This window comes from Vigna angularis, chromosome 1 (assembly GCF_016808095.1).
Source record: "Vigna angularis cultivar LongXiaoDou No.4 chromosome 1, ASM1680809v1, whole genome shotgun sequence".
In the NCBI taxonomy this organism is placed as follows: Eukaryota; Viridiplantae; Streptophyta; class Magnoliopsida; order Fabales; family Fabaceae; genus Vigna; species Vigna angularis.
This window is the reverse complement of record NC_068970.1, coordinates 53,147,928-53,162,874: the sequence shown is the minus strand read 5'-3', so window position 1 is coordinate 53,162,874 and position 14,947 is coordinate 53,147,928. Positions and strand designations below refer to the sequence as shown.

Below are 14,947 nucleotides of genomic sequence, written 5' to 3'. Positions count from 1 at the left end.
TGATTCATTTAATAATGTCAACTATATATAATGCAGGACAGAAGCTTGAGCATTAAATATAATCCATCTTTATATTTTATTTAAAATGCCCTATTTTTAAATCATAATGTGACAATAAATATGCCCATTTGGTTATAGTCGTATGAGAAAAGAAAAGAGAGAATTAAAAAAAGAAAAACCTTACATTTTAGAGGAAAATGAAAAAAATTTGAGAAAGCCAAAATGATAAGAAGAAAATAGTTTATACTATTATTTATTATTGCCCTTCACCAAATGAGACAATATTTGTTTTTTCCATCTCATTCCCTCCTTTAAATAAACTAAAAAATGAATGAATATAAGAAATTTTGTCATTCTTAGGGCTCAATCAGTTTAAGTTTATGTAATGGATTTTTTTATCATACTTCAATTTTCCATCATAAGAGAAAAGACAAAAAGAAATAAATTCTCTACCAATTAAATTTAAATTATGTATAAATTAACTTATACAATATCTCTTATTTAGCTTTAATTTTAGTTTTTTTTCTGTTATATGTAAATTACTATTTGTAACATCCCAAAATATAGTAATTACCATAATCAGAATTAATTACATTAAGCAAATAAACAGTGCAGTCTTACAAAAAACCGAACGAGCGTTAAAAGCCGAACGGCCATAAGATACATAATATAACGAACGTTAAATCATACAAGAGTTCAAGGACGAACGGCTTTACAAAACTATAACCGAACGTCCACAAAAATAAACTTAACAAAACTAAAACACAATAGCGAGCGCTCTAAGGCTCGGCTTTAACTTCAACATCCACCAGAGTTGCGTCCTCCAAATTTTCTTCTTCTAGCATTTCTTCAAGGGACGCACCACCATCTGCTCACATCCACACGGATGATCATTGCAAGGACAGGACGAACGTACATAACAAGATGACAACGCAAAGAAGAACGAAAGGGTAAGCTTAAGTAATTTAAATTCATACTTCAACATTTATATTCAAACAAAACACATAACTTCAATACATATAACATCATCCATCACATAAATATATAAAGACTAGACCGACCGTCCGGACTGTATGAATCTGTGTAGTTACAAGCGTCCTTGCACCCGAGTGGTGTAGTAACTGGGATACACCAAACAGCTGCCACTCGAGGTCAGTCCGTTCTTACGTCGCCCATGTTAACTTATGGACTAAGGACCTCCTGTCGTTCCCACACATGACATACTTCCTCTACATGAAGATAGTATTCACGGAACATCAGGATGGACAGCGAGTCTTAACTTATCCACAGTCATACTTTACCAAATTCAATAATCGATATACATCAGAGTCGTTCCTCCATGGAACGCTCGTTCAAATACCAAAATCATAATTTCACTTCTTATAGTGTTCGCACACCTTAATACTTCCTTTTATTCACATTTTCATTCTATGTTCCACTTCCATAAAAAGACGAGCGTTCAATCCTCTGCGAGGACGAACGTCAGGAGTGAGACCGTGGGGTTTCTTTTCAAAACAATAAAATTGACGCGCTGAACATGACGAACGTTACTTTTGCTAGAATCAGTTGAATGAACCGACTCATAGCGATATAATGTAAGTGTTTCAGGATAATTTAAATTTAAAGACTTTGATCTAAATTCAAAAGGATAAGGATATAACCAGATGATTTATTTAGTACTCTGAGGACATTTGTTTAACAGGATCGACCTCCAGTCAATGACCGCAAGCGAATCTTCATTTACTAAAAATATGAGACGAACGCTATTTACGTACGTTCTGGAATCAAGGATATTGACGAGCGTTCGGTAGAAGACCGTACACTTCTTAGAACGAACGCTAAGTATAAAACCGAGCGCTAATTGGACGAACGCTCAGTATAAGACTGAACGCTACTTTAAGACGAACGCTTGGTATAAACCGAGCGCTTATTAGGACGAACGCTCAAATAGCATTTCAAATGGGGACGCTCGTTCTAAGACAGAATTCTTTCCAAATGAAAGAATTTCACTCTAAATCATTTTCAGAGAAACCAAACGGTATATGACCGTACGATAACGAACGTATTTTATCATATGACAGGATCATTATATTTCATATTTTCATCTTTATCTAAGTTCAACATTTCTCATACGATTCATAATCTTATAACTTCTGTTTCATCATTTAATTCCCATACTATATGGATTTCACATTAAATTATACTATACAAAAATTGTTCAGTATTCAATTCATGAATATCAGCCAGCGCATACCATACTCATTCATGCATCACAGCGATCGTTCAAACATAATCAAACACAGCATACATCTCATACATTCTATTTCTATCATGCTCGCACCCAATCATATACGTATGGATCAAATTATTAAGCTTCCCTTACCTGGATAACAGTGTACTCCCAAATGCAAGGTTTTTGGTTTGACCTCTAACAGCGTTCTACACCCAGGTTCACTCAACAACTTCCACTTAGTCTAAAACACCAAAAAAATCAGAATAACTCAGACCTATAACCCATGCATGCAACCAAACTAGGGTTCGCATGAAACCAGAAAAGATAAACGGTTGACGACGAAAACTTACCAGTTCCGATCCAAATTCTGTTCGGTCCAAAAGGAAGATCACAGCTAGACGAACGTTCCTACGGTTCTGAAATGTGATCGGAGAAGGAAACGGTGAGTTACAGAAGAGAGAAGTTTGGGATGTTCTAGAGAGAAGTTGGAGAAGATGAAGAGTTGAGGTTCTGAGGAAGAAGATGAGAGGTTCAGGTGAGAGGAAGGGTTTTTCGAAAACTCATTTTGTTCAATCCACGTTCGTGCGGACGAACGTCTCCCGATCCGACACCTGCACACTCACTCTGACTTCAGAACCTTCCAATCGTGACAAGTGGCGCTCGTGCATGCAGCGGTGAGTGCGTTTTTAATGCACTGAACGTGTGACGAGACGCATTTAATGAAGCTGCCAGGTGACTCAGCAGTGTAATCAATTACGGATTTGACATTTTAATTATGCTTAAATTTTCGAGATCTCACACTATTAATTTATAAAAATTCATTTAATATTTTTCATATTTTCTTATTTTAAAAAGCGTTTACAAAAAAATTAACTCAGACGTACTCATAATAGGTATGTATATATTGTTGATTTTAAGTTTTGAATAAAATTCGATGGTTTTTCAAATGACAAAATAATTTATGTATTAATAGTATAAAACTTTTTCTACTTTCATTTAACTCCAAACGAATTAATCATGTGTGATAAATTTGCTAACTTTTTGTAATAAATATTTTAAAAATCTTATCACTATTTTTCTTTTTGGTGAGAATAAAAAAAATTTCTTTAAATACTCTTACTTGTTACTTTCTTAGATTTTAGTACAGTTTATTTATACTATTGAGTTTTGGGACCTAAAGATGTACCAATTGAAGTAAATATTTAAATATTCCTACCTAAAAAGGTAAGAGGAAAAAGACTAAACAGATGAGATGAAATAAAACAAAATCTGCAACAGAATTTTGATTAAAAAAATCAAATAAAAGTAATGAATATAAATTAGTGATGGAAAATGAAAGAAACCTTATTATTTACAATTCTGGGGTTACACTAAAAATGAAGTTAGTATTGATATGGTTTTAAAAGAGTAATAAATGTGTAAGGTTTTTCCTTTTGTAAGGGACCACAAAAAGGGCTTTATAATGTAATAAATTAATTGTTCATAAATGCATAGCTGCAGTTGCAACTACATTCAGATCTACCATCCTTTCTTTCTCTGCCAGTAATTAAGATTTATCATTCATGATAGAACAGAGCCACCACCTTTTCATTTTTTTCTATGTTGTTTTTGTAAAATACTATGAATAACTGAAAATTGATCCCATGATTTTGTTGCTGCAACATCCAACAATCAACCACTTACCTAGTTCCACTAATTTATAATTACTAACCTTTTTGTTAATTGGAATTGATAATAACATAGAGAGGCTTAATAATTAGAGATTAGTGATTAATGATTGGCTTAATTGACTAAATGCTTACTCCTTTGCGTTCCAAAATTATTGATGTGTAAGATTTGTACATGTAGATTAAGATTATATCTAAATAAGTAAAGATTACTGTTCTGTTGAACTTTAAAACATCCTTATTTAATATGTAGTTATCGATGTTATTGTTTTAAAGACGTTGAGAAAAAATAATTAATAAATTTTAAAATTTACAAAGCATTAATTGGAGATGATAAAAAAATTTGTATGAATGGATATTTACAGTTTTTTTATGAATACTAAAAAAATAAGAAAAAAAAAATAATTACTTAATAATTTAAAATTTGACTTATTGAAGTTATAGGATTAATATTTTTATAAATTTATTTTAACTCAATTCATTTAAATTTGTATTTTAAAAAGACTAATTTTTTTCTATTAATATTTTAGAAATTAATTTGATTTGCATTATATTTCAAACTTAACTTTTTTTTATTCTATCTTTATATTTCAATGATTTTTTTTAAATACTTTTATTTTAAATTTTTTAAATAATAAAATATGAAAATATTTACATACAAAAATATAAAAAAATATCTTTATTTTTATGAATACTCAATAAATAACAAATCAGATTTTAAATAGGATGAGTAGTAAAGAGATACTACTTATCTAACTTCTATTATTGTTACTATGATATATATATATATATATATATATATATATATATATATATATATATATAACATGAATCATAAACTTTTGAAACCCTTCATATACACTAAGAGTTGAAAACAAACTTACAGTGAATTCAGTGATTAACCACTAAGAAATTTTATATAGAGATATAAAATTAACTTAATTGTAAAAGTTGAAAAGAGAATGTAAGAGATTATAAATTCAATTTTCTTCATCAATAAAATATTAACAACTATTATTGATTTAAAAGTAAAACTATTAAAGAAATTTAAAAATAAATCAAGATCTCATATTCAATAAATATAAAAATGTTAAATAACATACAAAAAAAAACTTAATTTCTTAAGATTTAAAATAAGAAATCACGTTAATCTCTTTATTTCAATTTGATTAAAAACTCATTATTGTTGAATTTGTACATAAATTTTCCACAAAAAGTCCCATAAAAAATAAATTATGATAGTGTTGAAATTCCCTAACAAGATGAAAATACCATAGTCGTTTTGGTTTTCATCCCATCATCATTTTCTTAACAAATTATTCGAAACAAGAAAACTACCTATAGAAGAAAGTCTATTTTGTACTACTCGAAGCAAATTTGGCACTAGTCTTTGTTACCTTTTCATTTTATTCAAACTTTCATGTCAAATTTTCTTTCATTTTCAGAAGCCAAATTAAACCCAAACTTTGCCTTCTATCGCAGACTCATACACTCTCATATTTAATGCATTTCTTTTCATTTTTTTTATTCATTTACTATATAATGTTCATATTATACTTTTATAGTTTAAATAATTTCTCTAATATAGTTTTTCACTTTTTATATTGCATTGACTGATATTATACTTTCAACCATTTTTTATTACTTAGACTACGGTTAAATTCTTTCCTTAATAAGTTGTTTAGTTAGCTTTTGGAGTCTTTATTTATTAGATAGATGATTCTAAATTCCTAGATTGAGAAAAACATATTGAAGAACCTAATCATCTCTCTTTTACTATTAATTATTCTTCTAAAGCGATATTATTTCTTTTCAATATCCTTTTATATTGTTGATTTTTTATATCAGAATAATCAAAGTGTTATTATGATATAGTTTCACAAATTGTTGTGTTGAGGTCTTATAGAATTCAATATTTTGATTTCTAAGTCTAGTATTTTCTGTTTCCTTATTTTGTAAAGATTTAGAAAATAGTTAATTGACTTAGGGTATGAGTGGAAGTAAATACAACTCTTTTATTAATGAAATGAAACTAATTTGATGTTGATATTTTCCTCTTTTAAATAATCTCTCATTCATTATATTTTTAACAATTTATTCTTAATAAGAATTAAAGATAATTAAAACTAACATCACTATTTATTAAAAAACATATTTTCTTCTAAACAATTCTAATTTAGAAAAAAAGAACCATCATTCATTTATCAAAAAATTTCATAATTCAACTCACCCTACTCAAATTCAGCCTTTTATCTAAGATTAATTAAAAGCATTAAAAATCTGTATTGATAAATATTTAAAAACTATATACAGAAATATTAACAACAACAATAAATTTAAAAAAGTAAAAAGACATATTTATCAATTAAATTATCACTTTATAATCATTATTTGGCTAGGGTTTTGGGCTTCAAGCATTTCCCATTTGTATAATGACACCGCATGTTACTGTGAAAGAAGAGGGTTTCACTTCAAAACCTTTAATCTTTAGATATCAATCCATAGTAATTATATATATATATATATATATATATATATATATATATATATATATATATATATATATATATATATATATATATATAATTTACTCCATTTAAATAGATTTATTTTAAATTTAAATTTGTAATTTTGGATTCTAAATTCAATTCATTATATTTGAATTGAATAATTTTTTGATTTAGAAAATCTAATACTCAATCGATTTAATTGAATTTAGTTTGGATATTATATTATTATTATTTTTTTAATCCAAAATCAAGGTACGTACAAGGATCCTAGCTGAAGATAAGTTTGACTCATTCTCGATCAAAGGTTAATTAGTTCTTTTTACTCGAAATTTTACTGAGTCGAGTTTTATCGAAATTCAATTACGTTGGCTTGAACTAAAATTCAACTAATCAGGCTCAACCAAAATTTGATCGAGTCAACTTCGACTAGAATTAAGTTGAGTTAGTCTTGGTTGGAATTCGACAAAGTTAAGCATGACCAAAATCGAAAGAGTGAGACATGACATAAATTTGGTTGAGTCGACCTCAGCCAAAATTCAATCGAGTCAGTCAATGCCAAAAATCGAGTCGGCCTCAACAACTTAATCTCATCAACAAAGTGGATTAAATATAGTTTTCATCCAATTTAAATTTGATTAAAAAGAAATCCAAACTTAGTTTATATAATTAAATTTGGTTGAGTCGACCTCAGTCAAAATTCAATCGAGTCAGCCAATGCCAAAAACCGAGTCAACCTCAACAATTTAATCTCATCAATAAAGGGGATTAAATATAGTTTTCTTCCAATTTAAATTTGATTAAAAAGAAATCCAAACTTAGTTTATATAATTAAATATAGTTAAAGTCATTTAAAATGGATCTAGATTTTGATCCATATCCATTTTAATTGATCAACTAAATTTTAATCTAGATCCAACATCAGGTGGACTTCCGAGCGCTAAACTAGAAGTTGACCGCCCTGAAAAACGGAAAGTCCCTTCCACGTCCTCGACAAAGGACTTGTCCACTAGTAATATAGATATGATACTCGTCGGCTAGTAGGGAGTCCCCCAATAGGGCATCGCGGAAAAGGTTGGGTCTTTACGCACTACGAAAACCTTCAGGAGGAAGGCCTGCCCAACTCTTAGGCAGAGCGTAACCCTTGATCAGTTCGACGCAAATTCTAAAGAGATTGAAAGGTCAACCCGATGCAAAACTAGAGAGATTTGTGGCTGATCCCGCTACTCAAAGCAAGATCACAACAAACAAAGACATCACGACCCCTACTAGGATGGAGAGTTAGAGACGTCTCAAAATTCTACTAAACATCTCGACAAATGGGTAAATCCATAAAAATGCCAGGCTTCCCCGAGTACGTACCCTCAAAATTTCTAAGATAGGATCGACTTCTTATGTCCACCTAACATTGAGGATATCCACCCTTTCACAACATAGGTAACTCAACCAAAATCCCAACAAAACGATTTCAGAATGAAAAACTCTTCAAAAGAGGGTTTGTCATATCTCTACTCAAGTGCCTGAATTAGGAACATGCCTAATATGTGCTTGTCGAGATGCATTGCGACATATGCAACATGCACTTCGGAGTCTGATACATGAGTATTAAGAGTCAAATACTACTAACCTATGTAAGAAATGTCCACGAATACATCATGAAGTGTCAAGAGTGTTAACTGTTTAACCTATTGCATTATGTCTTGAAAAGTTGTACACCATAATCGCTCTCTAACCATTCGCTGAACATATTGAACCCTTCCTACTAAAGGAAAAAGTCTAAGTTTCATCAACCCTTTGTTGGAGTAAGATTGACGAGGAATTTAATCAATTTTGATTAAATTATGAACATGATGATAAAAAGAAAAAGGAGATTATCCGCATGCTCTTTTGGTTAAAAAAATTCAATGTATAAATAGTTCATTAAAAATATTTTCCAAAATGTATTTAATGCTCTAACTTTTTTTAAAATTAACCACAATATTAAAAACGTTTTTTATTTTTATTACAAGTCAAAGTGACGTTTGAGTAATTTTAGAAGGATATGACGTGGTTATACTTATATGTTTAGGATTATATGATGTGGTTGTACGTTGTGTTATAAACTATAATGTTATATGATTTTAGATAATAATGGAAAACTGTTATGGTGAAATTTTTTTACCTAAACTTTAGAAAATGAATTTGAAGTCATGACCTGTGTGGTCATGGTATATACTAATAGGCAATCGCGTGTTTTCTAGACCACAAAATTTTAAAAATAGTTGTTGAAAAAGTCTAACAGACAATACTTTTACACTCATTATGCAGTGATTTTTTTTATAATGTTACTTATTCTTTTAAGTTACATTTATAAAATTGTGATAGTATATTATTATCTCTATTTTTTTTTCACGCATAAATTTTGTTTTGAGCATGTCTGTTAAATAGACTCCAATCGACCTTCTAAACTCTATAAGAGATTCTCGTATACAACTTTGCATAATATCTTTCTTTTTACGAATATTAACTTTAGCAAATGAAATATATATATATATATATATATATATATATATATATATATATATATATATATATATATATATATTATTCTTTTGCATACACTCATTTATACCTCACAGTTGAAGAAGGGAGTAACATAATCAAGTATTACGTTAATGAGTAAAGATGATTCATAAAGAAAACATAGTATTAATGAAATATGAGTTTAACTAAAGGTTTAATACCCAATTTTATCCCCAGTTTGGTTTGGAAATCTCAATTTAGTCCATTTTTATAAAACTAATTGTAATGGATCCTTACTTGTAATTATGTGAGTCAAATTAGTCCCTTCCGTTAAATATAGGCAAACGGAGTTAATGGGCTGATTATGTGGCAGTAGTCACTGGTTAGGTGTCTAACACGTAATTGTGTGCGTGCTTACGTGGTGTTAGGACAGCTGATTTTAAAATTGGGTTTTAATTAGAAATTGGGTTTATTTAATTGGGTTTATCTACAACACCATCTCCCCAATCTCTCGCCTCCCTCAGCAACAACAGACAAATCCAAATGCTCAAGCTTCCAACAATTCTCCCCAATCTCTCGCGGAACAACCCCATTGAACTGATTAAACGAAAGATACACCCCTCTAAGCCCTCCAACAAAACCAGGCACAGAACCATTCAATCCTTTACCAGCCAAATTCAAAACCTCCAAACTCTCAAGAGATGAAATTAAACCAGGAATCTCCCCCACAATCCTATTAAACCCAAGATTCAAAACCCTCAACTTCCTCAAGCCGTTAATTCTAAACGGAAGATATCCACTTATTAGATTCCCTTCTAAATCGAGAACCTCTAGCTTTTCCAAGCCCCAAATTGTAAGACCCTGAAAATTAGAAGAAATAGTAAGTTTGGGTCATTAGGAGACTAAGAAACTCAAGATGTAATAAGTTGTAACAAAAGTACGAAATATAGTACAAAATACAATGCTGTCGACCTTGACAAGGTTTAGTATTTCAATTATAACTTTTTTTATAAATTAGATATTGAGTTGATTCTTCTTCCATTAGAAAGTAGATTCGAATAGCTTCGATTTGAGTACTTATACGCGTAATTCCGACATCGGGAAGGGGTTCAACCGTACTGGCAAAGTTGTCAAAATCAAACTCACTCGCTGTACGCGTTTTGGACGCGTTTTGAACGCGTTTTGGACGCGTTTTGAACGCGTTTTGACTCAGTAAACGCGTTTTACTATTTAAACACGTTTTTCTGGTTATTTAAGAGGGTTTTGGGGCTGAGAGAATTCCTAAGTTGAATCTGAGAACTGTTACCTAAAAGCATTGGATCAGAGAAGTTTTAGAGCTAAGTTTGGAGCCACGAGAAGGAATTCTAAGGCAGAGGAACGTCGGGGAACCGTTTGAAAGCAAGCTTAGGAGAAAACCGTAAGGGGAGCTAACCTTGAGTCTTTTTGTTTCTGTATGATTTTAAATTTGGTATATGTTTAGGATTTTGATTCTCTTTATGATTTTAGAATGAAATTCTACTTCTATTGTATCTTTTGAATTGATGTACGGTTTGGAATTGGGATGTTTCTGTTTTGATGGTTTTGAAGAGATCTTGTTCATATTAAGCATTTTGAATCGGTGGAAGTTTTTAGGTATACATATAGATCGAAGATTTTGAATCTGTTTATGGATTTAAAAGGAGACTAGGTCTTGATCGGAAATTTTTGGATTGTACTAATTATCCGCTGCCTTTTTAATTATATGTTTAGTTTAGATGTTTATAAGATTTGGATGAATATGGGTTGTTGATGGGAGATAAGTTTTTGGATGTCTAGAAAATCTGTATGATGGAAGGAATAGTCGTTATAGTCCGGGAAGTGAATTTTCGTAATTTTGGAATAGTAAATTCGCTTGAGTGAATGAGTTAACTCGCTGAAGCGAGTTATGCGTAACAAATTTAGTGTTTTGATATTTTTGACGTTTTGGGAGTTTTGGATGTCCGTTTTAGACGTTCTTTAGGTCGATATGGGGGTTTTTGACCCTTCCAGAGCCATTGGTGAGGGTATCCAAGCTGTTTGAACTACTTAATGGTTCAAATTAATAGACCATAAAGAGTTATGTGTTAATAAGTGATGTTTCTATGAGGATGTGGAATGTCTGAGTATGTGAGAATTATTTTCTTGAGATATGACTAAAGATGATAATATGTTGACATGTGTATTTATGAATGGAAAGTGTATAATAGAGTTCCAAGGAGGAACTCCTTGTTGATTTTGTGTTAAGTATTGTACGTATGAATATAGGAACTCCGACTTAGGGGTTCATTCTTATGCTCTCAATAGTCTCGATCTCACTTAGAGAGAAAGCTATGTGGTGGAGAGTGGGAAATCCTTACCGAAGATCTACAGTGGGGTGGACAGAGTAGGAAGGATGTAGCTTCAGTGGTTTTATTCATATCCGAAGATCTAGTTTGGGGGACAGAGTAGGATAGAATAATTGAGCTAGCGAATAAGTGCATCCATATCCGAAGATCCAGTTTGGGGGACAGAGTAGGATGAGATGTAGCTGAGTAAAGTACCACTGTAAGTATAGAACTAGCTAAGAGTTCAATATTCATACGATTATCTGGATGAGTGAATTTATGATGAGTATGGTATGTTTATTGTATTATTGAGTAATTTAACTTGTAAGTTGGAAAATTAGTTATTTATGTAATTTACCATAAACTTTTATGTTGCATTAGCTTACCCTTGCTTTGTCTGTTGTGTGGTTGCTATTTTGTGTTATGTATTTTGTCTGGCGATGATCATCCGGTGGATGGGAGCAGAAGTTGCCGATATGCCGGTGGAGCAAGCTTTAGATGGAGGATCGACGGAAGCTTAGTTATAAGATTGAGCCTTATAATTTTAGTCTATGTTTTAAGTGTGAACTATATTTTCGTTTGAATATGAGTGAGGGTTTGTATAATAATGAGGAAAACTGTTATTCCTCCTCCTATCAACTGTTCTATTGTATCAATGATGTAAGAACTCTATTATAGTTTAATGCTATAATAATTGGGATGTTACATTAATGGTATCAGAGCAGTTCCTTTCTGTGACACCCGGGCACGGAGACGAGGGCGGGGAGTGACGTCGGTGCAAGAGGCATGGTGCAGGGGGCACGGACAAGGAGCGGCTCCTGGCAGCTTCGGGTGGAAGGGGTACATGGACGAATCGAGCATACATCGGAATGAGAGGGATTTGGAGACTGTATAGGTATGGGACTATACAGTTGAAGGATAGCTTAAAGGAATTGATTTGACTACTCATATCACCAAAATGCATTTGCTTTTCGGTAGCCTGACTCATAAGAACTCCATGGTTAAGCGTGCTTAGCCTGGAGCAATTATGGGATGGGTGACCTTCCGGGAAGTTTTCCCGGAAAGTGTGCGAGTGAGGACAAAGCACACTAGAAAGCCTGGTGGTAGGTTATGAAGATATCATGTTTTAGTTGTGTGATCTTAGTTATGTCTTCCGATTATAGGAATTAAGTTTTAGACTAATGGTTCCTCTCTTTGGACAGAACCATGGCATCCAGACCATCTTCTTCTCCTTCACCTGCACAGTCTGATGTTTCTAATTTGGTGAGAGTAATGGAATCATTTGTGGTGGCGATGCAGCAGCAGAATGCATCCTTGACGCAACAAAACACAATTGCGTTACAACAATTGGAAGCTGCTAGGGTGTCAGCTGAGGAACAACAGAGGCAATATGTGGAATTAATGAATGGTGGTGCAAGAATTTCCACTGACCATTTTTATATTCCCCCTACTCCAATACATGAATGGAGCCTGGAGAATTTTCTTCAACACCATCCAGCTAAATTCTGTGGCAATACTAGTGCAGATGAAGCAGACCAATGGTTTAGAGACATGGAGAGGATTTTCAATACCAAAAACTTCCCAGAAGAGAATAGATTGGCTTATACTGAATATTTATTATCAGCAGAGGCCAGTCACTGGTGGACCAGTACAAGGACATTGTTGGAAAGAAGTGGTACCCCGATCACCTGGAACTTATTCAAGAAGAGGTTCTATGCTGAATACTTCCCTGACAGTGTAAGGTTTACCAAAGAAGTGGAGTTTCTTCAGTTAGTGCAAGGAGGAATGTCCGTGACGGAATATGCTGATAAGTTTAAACATCTGATCCGCTTCCACACTCTGGATATGGATGAAGAATGGCAATGTAGGAAGTTTGAAAATGGCCTTCGAGGAGATATCAAATTGCTAGTAAAAGGTTTATGTATTAAGGAGTTTCCTACATTAGTGGAGAGGGCCAAAGTTTTAGAAAAGACCAAGAATGAAATGCAATTTCAGCAGAGACCACCCCAGAGGATTGGTGGACCATCTGGGTCCAAATTCCGGCATGGAGACAGGAGAAAGCCCTATTCTAAACCTCCTTTTCAGGGGCTTAAAGGACCTTCATTTCATCAATCTGGCCAAGCAGGACAACCTGGAGTGGTGAAGTGCTTTAATTGTGGAGGACCACATTATAGGTCCGTTTGCCCTCAATTAGTTGGTCATATGAAGTGTAATGCCTGCGGGAAGGAGGGACACTTTGCCAGGAATTGTCCCACATCTGGAAGACCAAGGGTTCAGCAACCGACTAGTCAGTCTCAACAGACGGCAGATGTCAAACCGCAGGCTGTGGGCAGAGTATATGCAATGACCGGAGCAGAGGCAACTAGGCCAGGTAATCTTATCAACGGAAATTGTTTATTATTTGGGAAAGCTTGTTGTGTTTTGTTTGATTCTGGAGCTACACACTCCTTTGTGTCTGATGTTTGTGTGCGAGAGTTGGGATTGCTTGTGAGTGAGCTACAGTATGACCTAATAGTATCTACTCCAGCTTCTGGCTTAGTTAAGACATCTCTAGCATGTACTAGATGTCCTGTAGTAGTAGAGGGACGTCAGTTTAAAGTTAATCTCATCTGCTTACCTCTACAAGGTTTAGAGGTAATTTTAGGAATGGATTGGCTAACTTCCAATCACATTCTCTTAGACTGTGGTGCAAAGAAATTGTTATTTCCTCAAGAGGAGGAATCGAAGATATTATCTTCGAGGAATCTGTTGCGCGAAGTATAGGAAGGGTCGTGTTGCTTCCTTGTGTTGACACACATGGAGATTAACCAGAGTGGAAGGAGCATAGATCACTCAGTGGTAAGTGATTTCATGGATGTGTTTCCTGAAGAAGTACCGGGACTGCCTCCTCAAAGAGAGATCGAGTTCTCAATTGATCTCGTACCAGGCACAGGACCAGTATCAATTGCTCCGTATCGGATGGCTCCAGCTGAATTAGTAGAATTGAAAAAGCAGATAGAAGACTTGCTTGAAAAACAATTTATCAGACCAAGTGTTTCACCTTGGGGTGCGCCAGTGTTGTTGGTCAAGAAGAAGGATGGGAGTTCCAGATTGTGTGTGGATTACAGGCAGCTGAATAAGTTGACTATCAAGAACAAATATCCGTTGCCAAGAATCGACGACTTGATGGATCAGTTATATGGAGCAAAAGTGTTTTCGAAAATTGATCTACGATCAGGTTATCATCAGATTTTAGTAAAGGCAGAGGATGTACAAAAGACTGCTTTCAGGTCCAGATATGGACATTATGAATACGTGGTTATGCCTTTTGGTGTAACCAATGCTCCTGCTGTATTCATGGACTATATGAATAGGATATTCAGACCTTTCTTAGATAAGTTTGTCGTGGTCTTCATAGACGACATTCTTATATACTCCAAGACTCGGGAAGAACATGTGGATCACCTTCGAACAGTTCTTAAGGTGTTAAGAGATAAAAAGTTGTATGCCAAGTTGTCCAAATGTGAGTTTTGGATGAAAGAGGTGCAATTTTTGGGACATGTCATATCGGATGGTGGAATATCGGTGGATCCGTCTAAGGTCGAAGCTGTGCTTCAATGGGAGAGACCCAAGTCCGTAACGGAGATCAGGAGCTTCGTAGGATTAGCAGGGTACTACCGTAGATTCATAGAAGGATTCTCTAAGATTGTGTCACCA

The 14,947-nt window shown here is 33.5% G+C and overlaps 1 protein-coding gene across 1 annotated transcript; it reads left to right on the top strand.

Annotated features, from left to right (window-relative positions):
* Positions 1 to 12,457: 12,457 nt before the first annotated feature.
* LOC128195271 (uncharacterized) lies at positions 12,458 to 14,014 on the top strand. The gene has a single exon (XM_052872506.1). The coding sequence runs from the start codon at positions 12,458 to 12,460 to the stop codon at positions 14,012 to 14,014; it is 1,557 nt and encodes a 518-aa protein (XP_052728466.1).
* Positions 14,015 to 14,947: the final 933 nt, after the last annotated feature.

Excerpts from the sequence above, each read along its gene's own strand:
- LOC128195271 (XM_052872506.1), top strand. The coding sequence starts at position 12,458 with ATGGCATCCAGACCATCTTCTTCTCCTTCACCTGCACAGTCTGATGTT.